The 15,058-nt window shown below is 47.1% G+C and overlaps 1 protein-coding gene across 1 annotated transcript in view; it reads left to right on the forward strand.

Annotated features, from left to right (window-relative positions):
- ABCA4 (ATP binding cassette subfamily A member 4) overlaps positions 1–15,058 on the forward strand; it is a 127,540-nt gene that overhangs the window by 108,782 nt on the left and 3,700 nt on the right. The window contains 10 exon segments of the mRNA XM_006098098.3: positions 1,353–1,476; positions 1,865–1,994; positions 2,748–2,868; positions 3,585–3,647; positions 4,936–5,042; positions 7,039–7,180; positions 10,763–10,897; positions 11,625–11,728; positions 11,811–11,903; positions 13,643–13,892. Coding sequence (XP_006098160.1) covers positions 1,353–1,476; positions 1,865–1,994; positions 2,748–2,868; positions 3,585–3,647; positions 4,936–5,042; positions 7,039–7,180; positions 10,763–10,897; positions 11,625–11,728; positions 11,811–11,903; positions 13,643–13,892 — 1,269 coding nt within the window.

Raw genomic sequence — 15,058 nt, forward strand, 5'->3', positions numbered from 1 at the left:
TGCTGCAGAAATATCCAGCATCCCGGAGAGACTCCCCAGGTCCCAGTCGCTGCTGTCCCTGCTCAGTCAAAAGGTGTCAACAAAGCGAACACCATACGATGGCTGTGCTGATATGAATGAGTGCAACCCCTCGCACTGCCCCCAGGAACCCCCCTTCCAGTCAGTCAGTGACCTGCACACCAACGAAGGAACCAAAACAACCCTCAGGACACACCACTCCATATGACAGAGCATCAAAGGGGCGAGACATAAAATGCTACAGGTCAGAGTGGGCCCAAAAGAACTGGGTTGCAAGGGCCAGGAGACTCGTGGTGGAGGAAATTCAATTTGAGCCCGGCCTGGGATAAGTAGAATTTTATTAACCCATTTAATAAATACTATGAGTTAATTGTTGTGCAAGGTATTCAGGAAGGATACCAAATGGTTAGGACCCAATCCCTGTCCTCTGGGGACCACTGACTAGGGAGAAAGTAGTCAGGGAAAACATAATTAACCCTGGCAATGTGGAAAGTATGAGCGAGGAGTAGGTATTTTACTATGGGAATCTGGAAAGGCTGATGAGAGGAGGGGTTATTGGAGCCAGCTTTGTGAAGAGGGCGTTCTTTCCTGCCCATAGCGATGGTTAACAGAAGCTGCAAGTGCAAAGGCCCACAGGCCGAAGAGCAGAGTGCCTTTCGGGAGCTGTGGGGGGCTGGGGGAGGCTGCGCAGTAGGTACAGGCCAGGCAAGTGGGCAGCAGTGGCCTCTTCGGCCTCACCTCCTCCGTGTCCCCTCTGCCTGCTTGGGGGAGACTCTGCTCACACTTGGAGGCCGAGGCAGCAGGCACAATCCGATCACCTGGAAACAAGTCCCCCAACTCAACACAGGCACCAGAGAGTCTCTGCCTTCTCTAGTGCTGGCGGCATCTGCACACAGCCCATCGCTGTCCTGTGGGAGCGGAGAGGCAGAGCAGGGAGATGCTCCCAGGACCCTCTCCCCTTTGGTCTAAGCTGAGCTACCATAGAGGAGGTGAGAGAGCCTCAGTCCCTGGGATGCGAGATGGCTCACAGCTGTACCACAGGCGAGCGCCTGGGCCACATTCCCAGCCGCTGCCTCTCCTGGTAGCAAATGCCATGGAGGGCTTGTGTAATTTCAAAGTGAGGCCACAGAGAGCTCCCCAAGGGCTGCCTGTGAGGCTCCCCAAGAGACACCTCTGTGAGTGTTTCTGTATGTTCCTGTCTGCTCCACAAACCCCTCCTCAGACAGTCTGGCTGCCTGGCCCCTCCGTCTGCAGTCCCGCCCCAGGCCCACCCTGCTCAGGAGGGCACGTGGGCTTGGCCCTATTCCTGACTGCCCTGCTTTGCTGTGTTTCAGACGCTGCTCAGGTTCAATGCCCTGCTGAGGAAGCTGCTCATTATCTTCCCCCACTTCTGCCTGGGCCGGGGCCTCATTGACCTGGCACTGAGCCAGGCTGTGACAGACGTCTATGCCCGGTTTGGTGGGTGGCAGTAGGCCAGGCGAGCATGGCCCTGGATCCTTTGAGGCGGGAGGGCTGAAGCAGGAGTTCCGATCCAGCCTTGGGTGGGAGGCGGTGGAGTTGGTGGGGGTCAGACACCTGGTTTGGTTGGGTTGTCCTGCTGCCCAGAAGGGATCAGGGCCAGGAAGCCTGTTTCCTGGCTGAGGAGCCACAGGAGGGGGGAAGGCGGGCTCCACTTTTCCCTACTCTGACTTGAGGAGTCAGGATGAGACTTGTGTTCGGCTCTTGCTTGATTCCTTGCATAAGGGCTGGTCTAGCTGAGCCGAGTGTTGAAACCAGGTGTTTAGGGGGCGCTGGGGCGGCAGAGTGGGCTTAATTCCTGTTGCTTTCCGGTGGCCTCTGTCCGCAGGTGAGAAGAAGTCTCCAAATCCATTCCAATGGGACCTCATTGGGAAGAACCTGGTTGCCATGGCGGCAGAAGGGGCGGTGTATTTCCTCCTGACCCTCCTCATCCAGCACCATTTCTTCCTCACCCGATGGTACGTCCATGCCGCTGCCCTGAGGGTGCCAACGCCCAGGGACTTGGCTCTACATCCACATGGCCGCCTTTTCCCTCATGAGCCCCACACCATGATGGTGTTTACATTCTCAAAGCCTGGCTTGCTCTGAATAACAAAAGAAGAAGAAAAACATTAAAATCGGCACAAAAGAATTTGTGACGACTCTAAACTTTAAAATATTTAAAATATAATGTTATTGGTTTCAGTCACTAATATTTGTTCCTCATTTAGTGAGCAGATAGATACTCATTTTAAATTGGACGATAGCATGGCAAAGGATAATGGTTAAGGGGTATCCAAAGTGCCGCTGTATGCAGGCAATAGACAAAGGAGACCCCTTTGCTAATAAAAGATGTGAAAGTAGGGACAGGGCCGGGGAGGAAGGGAGTATTATGGGGTGATATGAGCTGCGTGCAGCCAGCATCAATGTGGAGAGGAGTGACAGTGCCCCCGGCCAGGAGCGGTGGCTGCCAACCGTGCCCAGACCCTGCCTCATCCTGACGTGGGCGCTCATGTTTCCAGAAGGCAGCCCCGAGGACCCAGGGCTGACTCTGGGCCCGAGCACTTGCCCTCTCTGCCTAATGCCTCTTCTGTTGGGAGTCCTTTCGCGAATTTAAGTCTTAGGGGATAGAGAGCCTGGCTGGGGGCAGAGTCTGGGAAGAGGCAGGAGGAAGAGGACGGTGCTGAGGACGCTGTGCACCAGCCCAATCCTGTCCCCTGTCCTTCCTTTAGGATTGCTGAGCCCACAAAGGAGCCCATTGTGGATGAAGATGATGATGTGGCTGAAGAAAGACAAAGAATTATTAGTGGGGGAAATAAAACTGATATCTTAAGTCTAAATGAACTGACCAAGGTAAGGAAATAGGTGTAGGTGTGTTAGTTTGGAGGTGCCAGTTGGACCCCGAGATGGCACCTCATTGTCATTTGCCTTCTGTAGAATAAGCGATATGACTATGAAAGCAATTTGTTTTTCTTTTTTTGTTTTGTTTTGTTAATCCTCACCCAAGGATATATTTTCATTGATTTTTAGGAAGAGTGGAAGGGAGGGGGAGAGACACACACAGAGAAAGAGAGAAATGTCAATGTGAGAGAGACACATCAATTGATTGCCTTCTGCACATGCCCTGACCAGGGCCGGAGATGGAGCCCGCAATCTGGGCATATGCCCTTGACCGGAATTGAACCTGGGACCCTTCAGTCCCCAGGCCAGTGCTCTATCCACTGAGAAAAACTGGCTTGGGCTAGTGATTCATTTTTCTAATTTTTTGTGGTCTTGTCATCTTTGTATTTAACTAGTCTTCCAAGACTTCCAAGAACATAGAATTCCAATGAATTTTCCATAGTATTAACATTGGATACTGATGCAGGGCCTCACTAAGCTGTCTCTGGTCAATTTCTACACAGGCTCAATTTCAAGATGCCTAGAGCTCACAGCTCCTCTCTGAATGCCCTTGTTAATCTGTAACCTCTTCGTGTTGGTAGTTTTCACTTAAGCCAGTCTTTGCTCTGTCTTGTCTTCCTTGCTCTAACCCTCTCTCAGTCCTCAGTCCAGTTTCTCTGATCTTGCAGATTTATTCAGGCACCTCCAGCCCCGCGGTGGACAGGCTGTGTGTGGGAGTCCGTCCTGGAGAGGTGGGTACTCTGCCGGTCACCCTGGAAAGGGCTTCGGGAATCACCTCCCCTCCCCACCAAAGCCGACCTCCCGGGTGAACATAAAACACAAGTCACCACAGGTCATTTTAAATGTTCTAGTAGCCATGTGAAAAAGGTGAAAACAGGTGAAATTTATCTTAATTACTTATTTTATCCAATATATCTGAAATATTATCACTTCAACATATCATTCATATAAAGTATTTTATGTTCTTTTGTTTTGTTCTAGGTCTTCAGAATCTAGGTCTTTTATACTTACAGCACATACCAGTTCAGACTAGAAGCAGTTTTAGTGCTCAGTAGCCACCGTAGGGGAGGAAAAACCCTCTTTCCTACTACCTTCCGAAGTTCTCGGGCTCCATAAATTGCTCTGACAAAGGACAGACTAACAACAAAGACAAAGAGAGGTTTGTTAGCATGTGCATCACATGTACATGAGGAAACAAATGATTCAATGGTTGGTTAGAACTTAGGCCTATCTAGCACCTTAGCAAAGGAACAATACAGTTTTAGGGAAGTGGCAAGACAAAAGACAGGGACTTTGAGTTTCCAGGGTAGCAGATTGTAGGGAGGCAAATATATGGGAAACTAATGGCAAGTAATGCTAGTTAGTAAAATTTGTTATGTAGATTCTTCTGGTGCCTTCTCCAGCCTGGTATGGGTCTAAAGTTGTCTTCAGTGATTAACTTGTCTTTACTAGTAGAGAGTAGAGGGAAAACACCTTGTAAATGTGTGTCCTACTTTTAGGCAAATAGGGGGAGGGCGAAAGCTTTTCTTATCTCTGCTTCTCTTCAATTGCCTTCAGCTCAAGGTCATCCTAATGCCAAAGTGGCATATTTGAGGGAGCATATTCTACTATTCTGCACCACATGGAGCTAGTGGCCTCCTAATGGAAGCACAGATCTAAAATGCCCCCCAACAGGCCCCCCCCCACACACACCTCCCCATACACTTTAATCTAGGGCAGTGATGGCGAACCTATGACTCATGTGTCAGAGGTGACACGCGAACTCATTTTTTGGTTGATTTTTCTTTGTTAAATGGCATTTAAATATATAAAATAAATATCAAAAATATAAGTCTTTGTTTTACTATGGTTGCAAATATCAAAAAATTTCTATATGTGACGCGGCACCAGAGTTAAGTTAGGGTTTTTCAAAATGCTGACACGCCGAGCTCAAAAGGTTCGCCATCACTGATCTAGGGCCTGATACTCCAGACCCTTTTGGGCTCCAGGGTGAGGCCAGTTGTGTGTGTTCCCCCTCAGTGCTTTGGCCTCCTGGGAGTGAATGGAGCTGGCAAAACTACCACTTTCAAGATGCTCACTGGGGACACCACAGTAACCTCAGGCGATGCTACTGTGGCAGGCAAGAGGTAAGTGTCCCACTCATCATGTCCCAGGGTATCACTCATAGGTCCTGGACCGTGTCCCTGTCCCAGCATAGAGAGGGTGAGCTCAGACCCTGTGTCTGAGGGTGACTCTGAGAGCCTGAAAGATCTGTGTAGAGGGGTGGACCTCCCAGTGACCACAGTCCAAAAAGTCCAAAATTTAGACCTTCTGGAAAATGGAATTGAATTGTGATTGTTAGGAGTTTCCTCTGTTGCATGGATTCTCAGAAAGTTCTGGATGCACTAAGTTGGGGATTTTTTCTTTTTTTGGTGTCATGAACTCCCTTGAGCATTTGAGGAACTCTTGCACTTACTTTCTATAAAAAGTACACCATGTCCTCATTATCTCCCTCCACATATTTTTGCAAAGAGTTTTTGGGGAATTTACTGGTCCCTAAAGCACATTTATGGCCCTACAGCACCCCTGAGCCCCAGGTTGAGAACCCTATTTTGCAGCATTCTTGCTCAGAACTTCTACATGGGGTTGGGTTCAAGGGCCTTCCAGGGCCTTATTCTGCATTGGCTATTTTTGTGCTGATGCTTGGTTTTGCCAGGCCAAGGAAACTTTATCAAGGAAAAACTGGCATGGGTCCTTGGATTCTGGAGGGAGCCTTCTGCTCTTTGTAATAAGGTGTGAGTAAACAGACTGCAGACACAGGATGGAGACCAGGAGCTCACACCTGTTTGCCTCTTTCCAGCTGCTCCTTGAACAGCAGAGCTCAGACACATTTGATGTGCCCAGCGGAACTCTAGGCCCTGGTTTAGACTTGGAGTTAGGCCCTGCTCATGTCTGCCTGACTGAGGCCTCATCACCTAAGAGCCATCCTCAAATGGCCAAATGTCCACTGGGCAGGGGAGTCCTGGGCTTCTCTGGTTCCCAGGCCTTCCCCGGTCATCCCTGTTGGGTCCAGAGTAAAGCGACTGGCAGGGGTGGAGTGAGAGCATGGCTAGGCCTTTCTCATCTGCAGATCCAGCTTAGCTTACAGTCAAGCAAATGACTTCACAATGGTAACAAAAGGAGTGTTGGTGGGAGGCAGTGTGCGGATGACAGAAGGATGTAATGGGATTTGCCACAAGACTTCAAGTTATAGTCCAGATGAGATATCGTCTAATGCTCAGAAGTTAAAACCAAGATGGAAGCTAGAAAGAAACTATAGGTTTAAGACACAGGATTGGGTTCTCTGGTTTAGAAGCTTCAAGTACACTCCTTGGTTCCCTGGGTGGTTTTTAGTGGCCCAGCCATACCTGGAGTTATTTTTGTCACAGTGGGAGACTGTCATAGTGAATGACTTCTCTCTGCCCCATGCTATTGCATCCATCCTTTATTCATGGACCCTAAGCTATAAGAGAAAGAGGGAAAACATTGGAAATTACCTAAATGTTCAGACTAAGGACAGTTTACTTTTCATCAAGGCAATGTGTTTTCTAGTGAGGGAGAATATATCAGTAACTAATTCACTTCATCTCTCCTCCCTGCCAGCCTCTTGTTTGGGGGGAAGGGGTGGCGGTGATCCATTTGGTCCTCTTTCATTGACTGTATCTCTGCCAATAAATACAGATGGAGAAATTTACTTTCATTGGGAAGCATGTATCTTCTCTAGCTACTTCCCGAATGTCTGAAAGGGATCAAAAATCACTGTTCAGTTTCTGAAACCTGATCTTCCTTTTGTTTTTAAACTAATATATGAAGTGATCCAATCCAAAACCAAAGTTCATTTGGGTAACAGGTATTGAATTTATCCTAGACAGGGAAACGGGAGGATCTGACTGGATTCAAAGCTCAGAACTCCTGAAGTTCATGAGTTTCTAACCAAGGGCCCCTGCTTTGGTTCCTCAGTGGTGTACACGGTTCTGAGAGAAGAGAAACGTGGGAGAAGAGAAAAGGCAGCTTCCTTACTCTGTTGGCAGAGCTCCTCCAGCCCCGGCTTTCTGTTCACCCTCTCTCTGAAGGAAACTTGCTAATTGCTTTTTCTTGTTGCAGTATTTTAACCAATATTTCTGAAGTCCATCAAAGTATGGGCTACTGTCCTCAGTTTGATGCAATTGATGACCTGCTCACAGGGCGAGAACACCTTTACCTTTATGCCCGGCTTCGAGGTGTACCAGCAGAGGAAATTGAGAGGGTAAACAATGGTTTGTTGTGGCAACTTAGGAATTTGGTAAACCATATAAAGCTATCTCATAAGAGTGCAGTTATTTAGAGGTGGAAAAGCTGTAGAATGCTATCCATTCATTCCTTCAACAAATGCTTACTGAGTGTCTACTATGTGCCAAGTACTGTTCTAGAAGAGGGGGTATAACAATGAACAAAGCAGACAAAAATATCCCTGCCCTCATATCTCACAAAACAATGTATGTATTTGTCCTTTCACCCAGAGTCTCACTTCTTGGAATTTACCCTGCAGGTATGCCTCCCAAAATACAGCATGCATATGCACAAAGTTATTATTGCATTTTAGTTGGAAAATATTGGAAATTACCTAGCTGTTCAGCAATAAGATGTTGGTTGAATAACTTGTAGTCTATACATACCATAAAGTCTTATGCAGCAGAAAGAAAAAGAAAGAAAGAAAGAAAGAAAGAAAGAAAGAAAGAAAGAAAGAAAGAAAGAAAGAAAGAGAAAAATCTCTGTGAACTGGTATGAAGTTATTTCCAAGAGATATTTTCAAGTTAAAAAAAGCAAAGTGCAAAAAAGTACAGGTACAATGCTTCTTATGTAAGAAACTAGAAAAAATAAGAAAGCATACATATGTCTGTTTATCTTGACAAGTAGAAAGGATAAACCAGAAAACAATAAATTTCATCATTGACAAGAAGGAAATGGGTAAAAGGGAAATGGGAGGGAATGTCCCTTCTCTGAGTATATTTCCTTGTATAGTTTTGGCTTTTGGGAGCATATTAATAATATCCTACATATTCAAAAATAAAATAAATAAGAATGGAAAGGGGGTAAAATAAAAACAAAAAGAAAATCCTAACTCTGAAAGCAAACTGAAGCAAATTAACCGAATTTTATTTCAAGATAAATATTATTTGCAGAAGGGGAGGGAAAAGAACTAATACAAGTAACTGATGATGCAGTACTTGACTATTTAGCCTCAGTCTTAAGTGGAGAAGAGGGGGGAAATTACAAACAAATCCTGAGCTCTTTTTAGTCTATTTTTTATAGAAGCATGAGCAAAGCCGTTCTGAAACAACTTAGATGTGCTTTAGGGTTAAGTAAATGAGTGAATGTGGTGATGTTGTTGGGAGCCAGAGTTCTCACTGTGGAAGAAGGGACATACAAATATGGAAAAGGGGAAGGCAAGAAGTTACCCTGTGAAGATGGATTGGAATTGGAGATATTACTGTAAACTCATGAAATATTTATATACACAAGTTTGTGCATACATGCATGTGTTCCTGTATATTGCACATATGTATGTATATGCATATATGTTTGTGTATGTGTAACTAAAAGAGCTAAGAAGAAAAAATATCCCAGTAGCAATGAGCACATTTTGTGCCCAAATTTTGGTATCTAATGCCATCCCCGCTGAAGAAACTATGACTCTTTAAACAAATGACAAATTCCAGGTCTGGGACAGCCTAGGTATTGAATGAGCCTGGAAAATCTTATGCCAGGAGTAAAGAAGAGCTTAAGAAAACACAATAGAGGCATGTCACAGTACACAGGAGCCATCTTAAAGGGGCTCCCAATGGCCATATATGGAACAATTTAGACATCGCAATAATTAAATACTACGATAAATTATAAAACACTGAGGTGGGGGATTGGAATTTGTAAGTCAATGCTATTAAATAGATAAATAAACAGGAGAGAATGGAGGGTTCTTGCTTACAGTGAAATACCAATAGACAACTGGAGGAAGTTATGGAATTGGAAAATCATTTTGCAATGATTATAGTAAATATTGGATTAACAATAATTATTAATGGTTGCTAAATATAGCGGACATTTTTTATAAGAAGCAAGATATTTGTGTAGTTTTAAAAAATATCTTCCATAGATTGCTTATTGGTTGAGAGGGGGAAGCATAATCACTTTCAATGGAGGAATTAGACAACACCTTAACTGGGTGAACAAAATTAATATTACCTGAGAGGCAGGTGGATATCTCATGCCACAGACACAATATCCTGAGAAGGACACAATTTCACTTACATAATATTCTGATTGGGAACGTATAAACCTACATCTTACCATGAGGAAACATCAGATAAACTCTAGAGGAACATTTTATTTTTAAAAAATACAGGGGCTGTAATCTTCAAAGTAATCAGTCATAAAGAACAAAGAAAGTAAAGAAAGGCTATGGAAATGTTCCTGATCACAGGAGGCTAAGTAGACACAATGGACACTAGAACGCATCTTGTACTGGAGAGAAAATAATGCTGTAAAGGATATTATTGGGCCCATTGATAAAACTGAACTATGAACAGAAGATTAGATAATAGTATAGTAACAGTGCTAAGTTTACTGACATGTAAAAACTCCATTGTGGTTATGCATGAGAATAACCTTATTCTTAGAAAATAGACTCTGAAGTATTCAGGAGCAAAGGGCCAAGATGTATCTTTGGGTCTGAGAAAATTGTGTGTGTGTGTGTGTGTGCATGTGTGTGTGTGTGTGTGTGTGTGTGTGTAAGTGTGTGAGTATGTGTGTATGTAAGTGTGTGAGTGTGTGTATGTGTATAAGAGAGAGTAAAGGGTTTATGAGTGTTCTTTGTACTATTCTCATTTTTACACTTCCCTATAAATTTGAAAGAATTCCAAATAAAAAGTTAAAAATGGAGCTACACTCTAGTGGGAGGGACAGATAATAATAGGTGATAAGTAAATAAAATATACAGCATATTTGTGAATGAAAAATCCATTGCTCCTACAGCAGAGGCAATAAGCAGTAACTCTCCACACCCATAAAGCAGGGAGGAATTGTTGCTGTTGGGTTTGCACGCTGAGGTAGGGTGGCCCAGGGAAAACCTCACAGAGGAAGTGAACTCTGAGTGGAGACGTGAGGAGCTGAGAGAGGGGCCATGTGGATATCTGGGGGAAGAACATTCCAGGCAGAGGTACAACTGCACAAGGCAGAAGCATTGTGAGTTTATCTCCACGGACTTCCTTAGTTTTATTCCTGTGCACATGTTATTCTCCATCACACACCTGTTATTCTCCATCATAGTTCCCTGTAGAGTTCCCTCAAAGCACTGTTATAATCTGTCATTATTCTGTTTACTTTGATTGTTGCACCACCTCCATCTGTGAGTACAAGATCAATGGCTATGCTTACCATTACCCTCCAGTGCCTAGAACAGAGCCTGGTTCACGGTGGGTGCTCAATAAGTTTATATTTGGTGCATAAGACCTCAAATGTGACCCTGTGGAGGGGTGGAACCAATGAGACCCACCACTCTTAAACAGACACTGGGACTCTTCCTCTCTCCCTCCTAGCCATACTTTGGGACACTGGGTGCTGCTATTTGTAAGGCTGAAGCCCATTTCTCAGGGGGCTGCGCCCAATGGGTGCTGAGTGACCAAGCTGAATCTAAGGCACAGAGTGGAAAGAAGACACCTGGTCCTTAAAGCATGTGCCAGAGAACATGAGCCAGTAGGTGGCTCTGTCGTCCTAGATATGTGAGATCTAGGAGCCCAAGGCTTTGAATTGGTAGAGGTCTGAGATGTTTGCTTGTCTTCCTCTTCCCTAGGTGGCAACCTGGAGTATTCAGAGCCTGGGCCTGTCTCTCTATGGGGACCGCCTGGCCGGCACCTACAGTGGGGGCAATAAGCGGAAACTCTCCACAGCCATTGCCCTGATTGGCTGCCCACCGCTGGTGCTGCTGGTGAGGGGCCCGTGACCTGTGGGGATAGGTGGACCCAAAGGTGGGAACCAAGTGATGCCTGTCTGTGATTGGGTCAGCAGATTTAGAAAATGCAGTGGTCTGTTTCTGTCTGGACTGTTCATTTTGAGCAAATCAGCTCAGTGTTTGGTGTGTAGCACTTGGGGAAACGTTCTCACTCTGAGTTCCTGGGAAGTCTCTTGTGGGGCCATAGGCTCACAGCAGGAAGTTCAGCCCCTTGTGGGGTGTGGGCATCTGCTCAGAAAGGGCTACTTCCAGGGAAGGTCTGCTTGGGGGTTGGACAGGAACAAGAACCTGACCAGAGGCTCAGGTGGCTCTCACGCGGAGCTGGAGGCCCCGTGCTCATAAGATCTGGGGTTTATGAGGCCATGGGTTTCAGAACTTGGAGGAAACCAGAAAAGTCCCTAAGCTATCTCCTTGCAAACATGTGTAAGGTTTGGGGATTTGTCATTTGCTTGTTTGTTTTTAAGGTAATTTTCCTTTGCCTTAATCAACTTTAACCCAGTCCTGCGAGGAATGGGCTAGAGGTGGGCACGATCTGTCCTTATTCTCCCAATCTGCCACCTGCCTTGCACACTCTGTGCCCAGATACCCTGGGTCTCACCCCACTGGGGAGTGACTTGTGCCTTGTCTGCCAGAGATAATGCTCAGAGGAAGCCAACCATAGAGGGTGCAGTAAGCCGGGCCCCTGCCCTCTGCCTCCCCACAGGATGAGCCCACCACAGGCATGGACCCCCAGGCACGCCGCATGCTGTGGAACACCATCGTGAGCATCATCAGAGAAGGGAGGGCTGTGGTCCTCACGTCCCACAGGCAAGAGATTCCCAGGGGCTGGGGTGGAGCAGGCAGGTGGCTGGGAGTCCCCCACCCCTCACTCCTCTCTCCGACCCCGCAGCATGGAAGAATGTGAGGCCCTGTGTACCCGGCTGGCCATCATGGTGAAGGGCACCTTTCAGTGTCTGGGTACCATTCAGCACCTCAAGTACAAGTAAGGAGATGGCGGGGCAGAGGGCCCCTTTGTTACCTTCATTGGGGGAGGGGGTGTCAACTAGGCCCTGTGCTTTCCACCTGCACTTGGGAGGGTCCTGCCCCCTCACCACAGGCAGAGGCCAGTGTAGCCAGGCCTCATTCTGCGTCAGCAAATAGAGAAAGCCATTGTGCTGAGAGAAACTCTCTCTGCTGGGCTAAGTGCCTGTGGCTGAAGGCTCCCAAGTCTCTAGCTGGAGCATTCTGATTGGGGCGGGGGCATATCTTGGCTGGGAGGAGGGAGAGTCACTACCACGGCCTCATTATCCTACCACCTGTCCCAACAAATCCAGGACCAACGACCTATTTAATAAGAACCCACAACCAACTTGGGAATAGGAGACTAAACAGCTCAAGAATCACCTTTCCTTTCTGGAATGTTGTATGTTTTGAGGTTTGAGAAATGACCATGTATCATACAACAAACCAGGAATGCCAGTAATCTTCAGTATATTGTCCATGGTACATTGCTGTGAATAGTGTGGTATTAATAATGGTTTCTGCAAAGCTGATAATCAGTTAAAATAAAATTATGCCAATAATGCCCTGCCATGCTCCCTTGAGTTCTGATATACATTATAAACTAGGAAGGGTCGATTTATAGTTATCATTTGTTTAGCAAATGCTTTTTGAAATCCTGGAATATAAAAGTCACTGTGTTGGTTGGTGAAGGAACACCACGTAACCCACCTTATCTAAGCCGAGATGTACCCACAGGAGTGTGTGGCACTCCTACCTGCATCAGGGCAGGTTGATGATTGAGAGAAAGGCTAGTAGATTAGCTGCATTTGCATGTTTGAGCCATGATTTCTTGAGCAACTACAGCTTGGATACTGCACAGACATCTAGGGGGACTTCTGCCTGTGAGGTCACCAGACCTGTGCTGGTAAGGTCCTGTGCCTGCTGCTGGAGACACCGCTGTTCTCTCCTCCTTTCCTCCCACTCTTCACCATCCCCATGGGAGAGCAGGTGAGAGGGACTCTTCCCCATGTGGAGGGACAGTTTTCAGAGCTGGAAGGCAGAGGCACTTTATGTGGAGGGAGGAACCTTGGTCACAGAGGGAACACTGAAGGCAGTTATAACTGCCAGGGCTATACTGGGTTCCTACGTAAGCGTGTAGGGAAGCCAGCAGCTGTGCACACACTCTGTGGACCTTTCTTTATCCACCTTGGGTGACCTGGTGAGGGAGGAGGGAAGCACCTGGCCCTGGCAGCTCCATTGGTTTTGGAAGCTTCCACAGGGAAGTGCTTGCTTTCCAAGCCTTTGCTCCCACCTGGCCAGCCTCTTAAAGGGCCAAGCAGCCTTTCCACCGCTGAATAAGCTGAATGAGCACTGGTCCTACATGCCTCCATGGACAGGTCCGTGATCTCTGCAGGGGCTAAAACACCTTTGACTTCAGCAAGCATGTGAGAGGGAAAGGAGCAAGGAACATCCATGCCTCAGGAGTTGGACACAGGAAGCTGTGACATAGGTCTGATGACCCACTGCGCCACAATCAGACATTTAATCTCTAAAATCTAGTATCAAACTATTTCTCCAGGAACTATCATGGGTCTTTTCCTCCTAGTTCTAAACATGCACAAACGGTTTATAGCGTGACCTCTAATCCCCAATACGTTTGATGAGTCTATTCCTGATTTTGAGACTGCCTTAGACCCAACTACTAACAGGCCTGTACCACGCTGTGGTGGGCGTCCATAGGTTCGGAGATGGCTACATCGTCACAATGAAGATCAAATCTCCAAAGGACGACTTGCTTCCCGACCTGAACCCCGTGGAGCAGTTCTTCCAGGGGAACTTCCCGGGCAGCGTGCAGAGGGAGAGGCACCACAACATGCTCCAGTTCCAGGTCCCCTCCTCCTCCCTGGCCAGGATCTTCCGGCTGCTCATCTCCCACAAGGACAGCCTGCTCATCGAGGAGTACTCGGTCACACAGACCACGCTGGACCAGGCAAGTCCCCCAAGGGGAGCCAGGTGCAGAGCAGGGCTCTGCAAAGTCCCGACTGGACAGCCCAACCAGGGCTGGAATCCCCACCACAGGGAGGCAGGACATGCCTGAGCATCTGTCCATTAGGGTGAAACTCAGTCTGTCAGAAATGTTGTCTAACTCTATTTTAGTCATCAGCAAATTTCATTGAGTTTGCATCATACTTCCCCACCACACTATGACTTTATTTCAACCTTCCTGGTTTGTCATGGTACCATTTTTTTCCAAGTCAACTTTTTTGATGCTTAATTTACATATAATAAATGCACCCATTTAAGGTGTACAATTCAGTGAGTTTTCGTAAACATGTGTGCCGTGTATCAGGTTTTTTCAATGTGATCTTCTTATTGTGGTAAAATATATATAACATAATTACCTATTATCTACACTAATAAAAGACAAACATGCAAATTGACCATCCCTTTGCTATGCCTTAAGCCACACCCACCAGCCAATCAGAGTGACTATATGCAAATTAACCCAACCAAGATGGTGGCCGGCAGCCACGGAGAGCAAGCAGGAGGCTTGGTTGCCCCAGTGATGGAGGAAGCCAAGCTTCCCGCCTGCCACGGCCGGCTCTGAGCTCCACTCAAGGCAACAAAGTTTCAATTATAGAAGATAAATAAACCCCAGACACCTACTTTCAGCCGGCTGTGGCCACGGAGCTGGAGCGAGCAGGAGGCTTGGGTTGCCCCTGGTGATGAAGGAAGCCAAGCTTCCCACCCACCCTGGCCGGCTCTGAGCTCCACTTAAGGCTACAAAGTTTCAATTATAGAAGGTAAATAAATCCCAGAATAAAAAAAAGAAAAAAAGGAGAGGCTGGGAGCTTCCGACGCTGGGGGGTGCTTGGCCAGCCTGAAAACGGCCCTCAGCCCCTCACCCAGACTGGCCAGGCACCCCAGTGGGGACCCCCCATCCTAAAGGGGGTGTGACCAGCCTGAAAACAGCCATCAGCCCCTCACCCAGGCTGGCCAAACCTCCATGGGGTGAGGGTCCCCATGGGGGGGGCTTGACCAGCCTGCAAACAGCCATGAGCCCCTCATCCAGGCTGGCCAGGCACCCCAGTGGGGACCTCCACCCTGAAGGGGTTGTGACCAGCCGGCAAACACCTATCAGCCCCTCACCCAGGC

The sequence above is a fragment of the Myotis lucifugus genome, unplaced genomic scaffold (genome assembly GCF_000147115.1).
Source record: "Myotis lucifugus unplaced genomic scaffold, Myoluc2.0 scaffold_220, whole genome shotgun sequence".
Lineage (NCBI taxonomy): Eukaryota > Metazoa > Chordata > Mammalia > Chiroptera > Vespertilionidae > Myotis > Myotis lucifugus.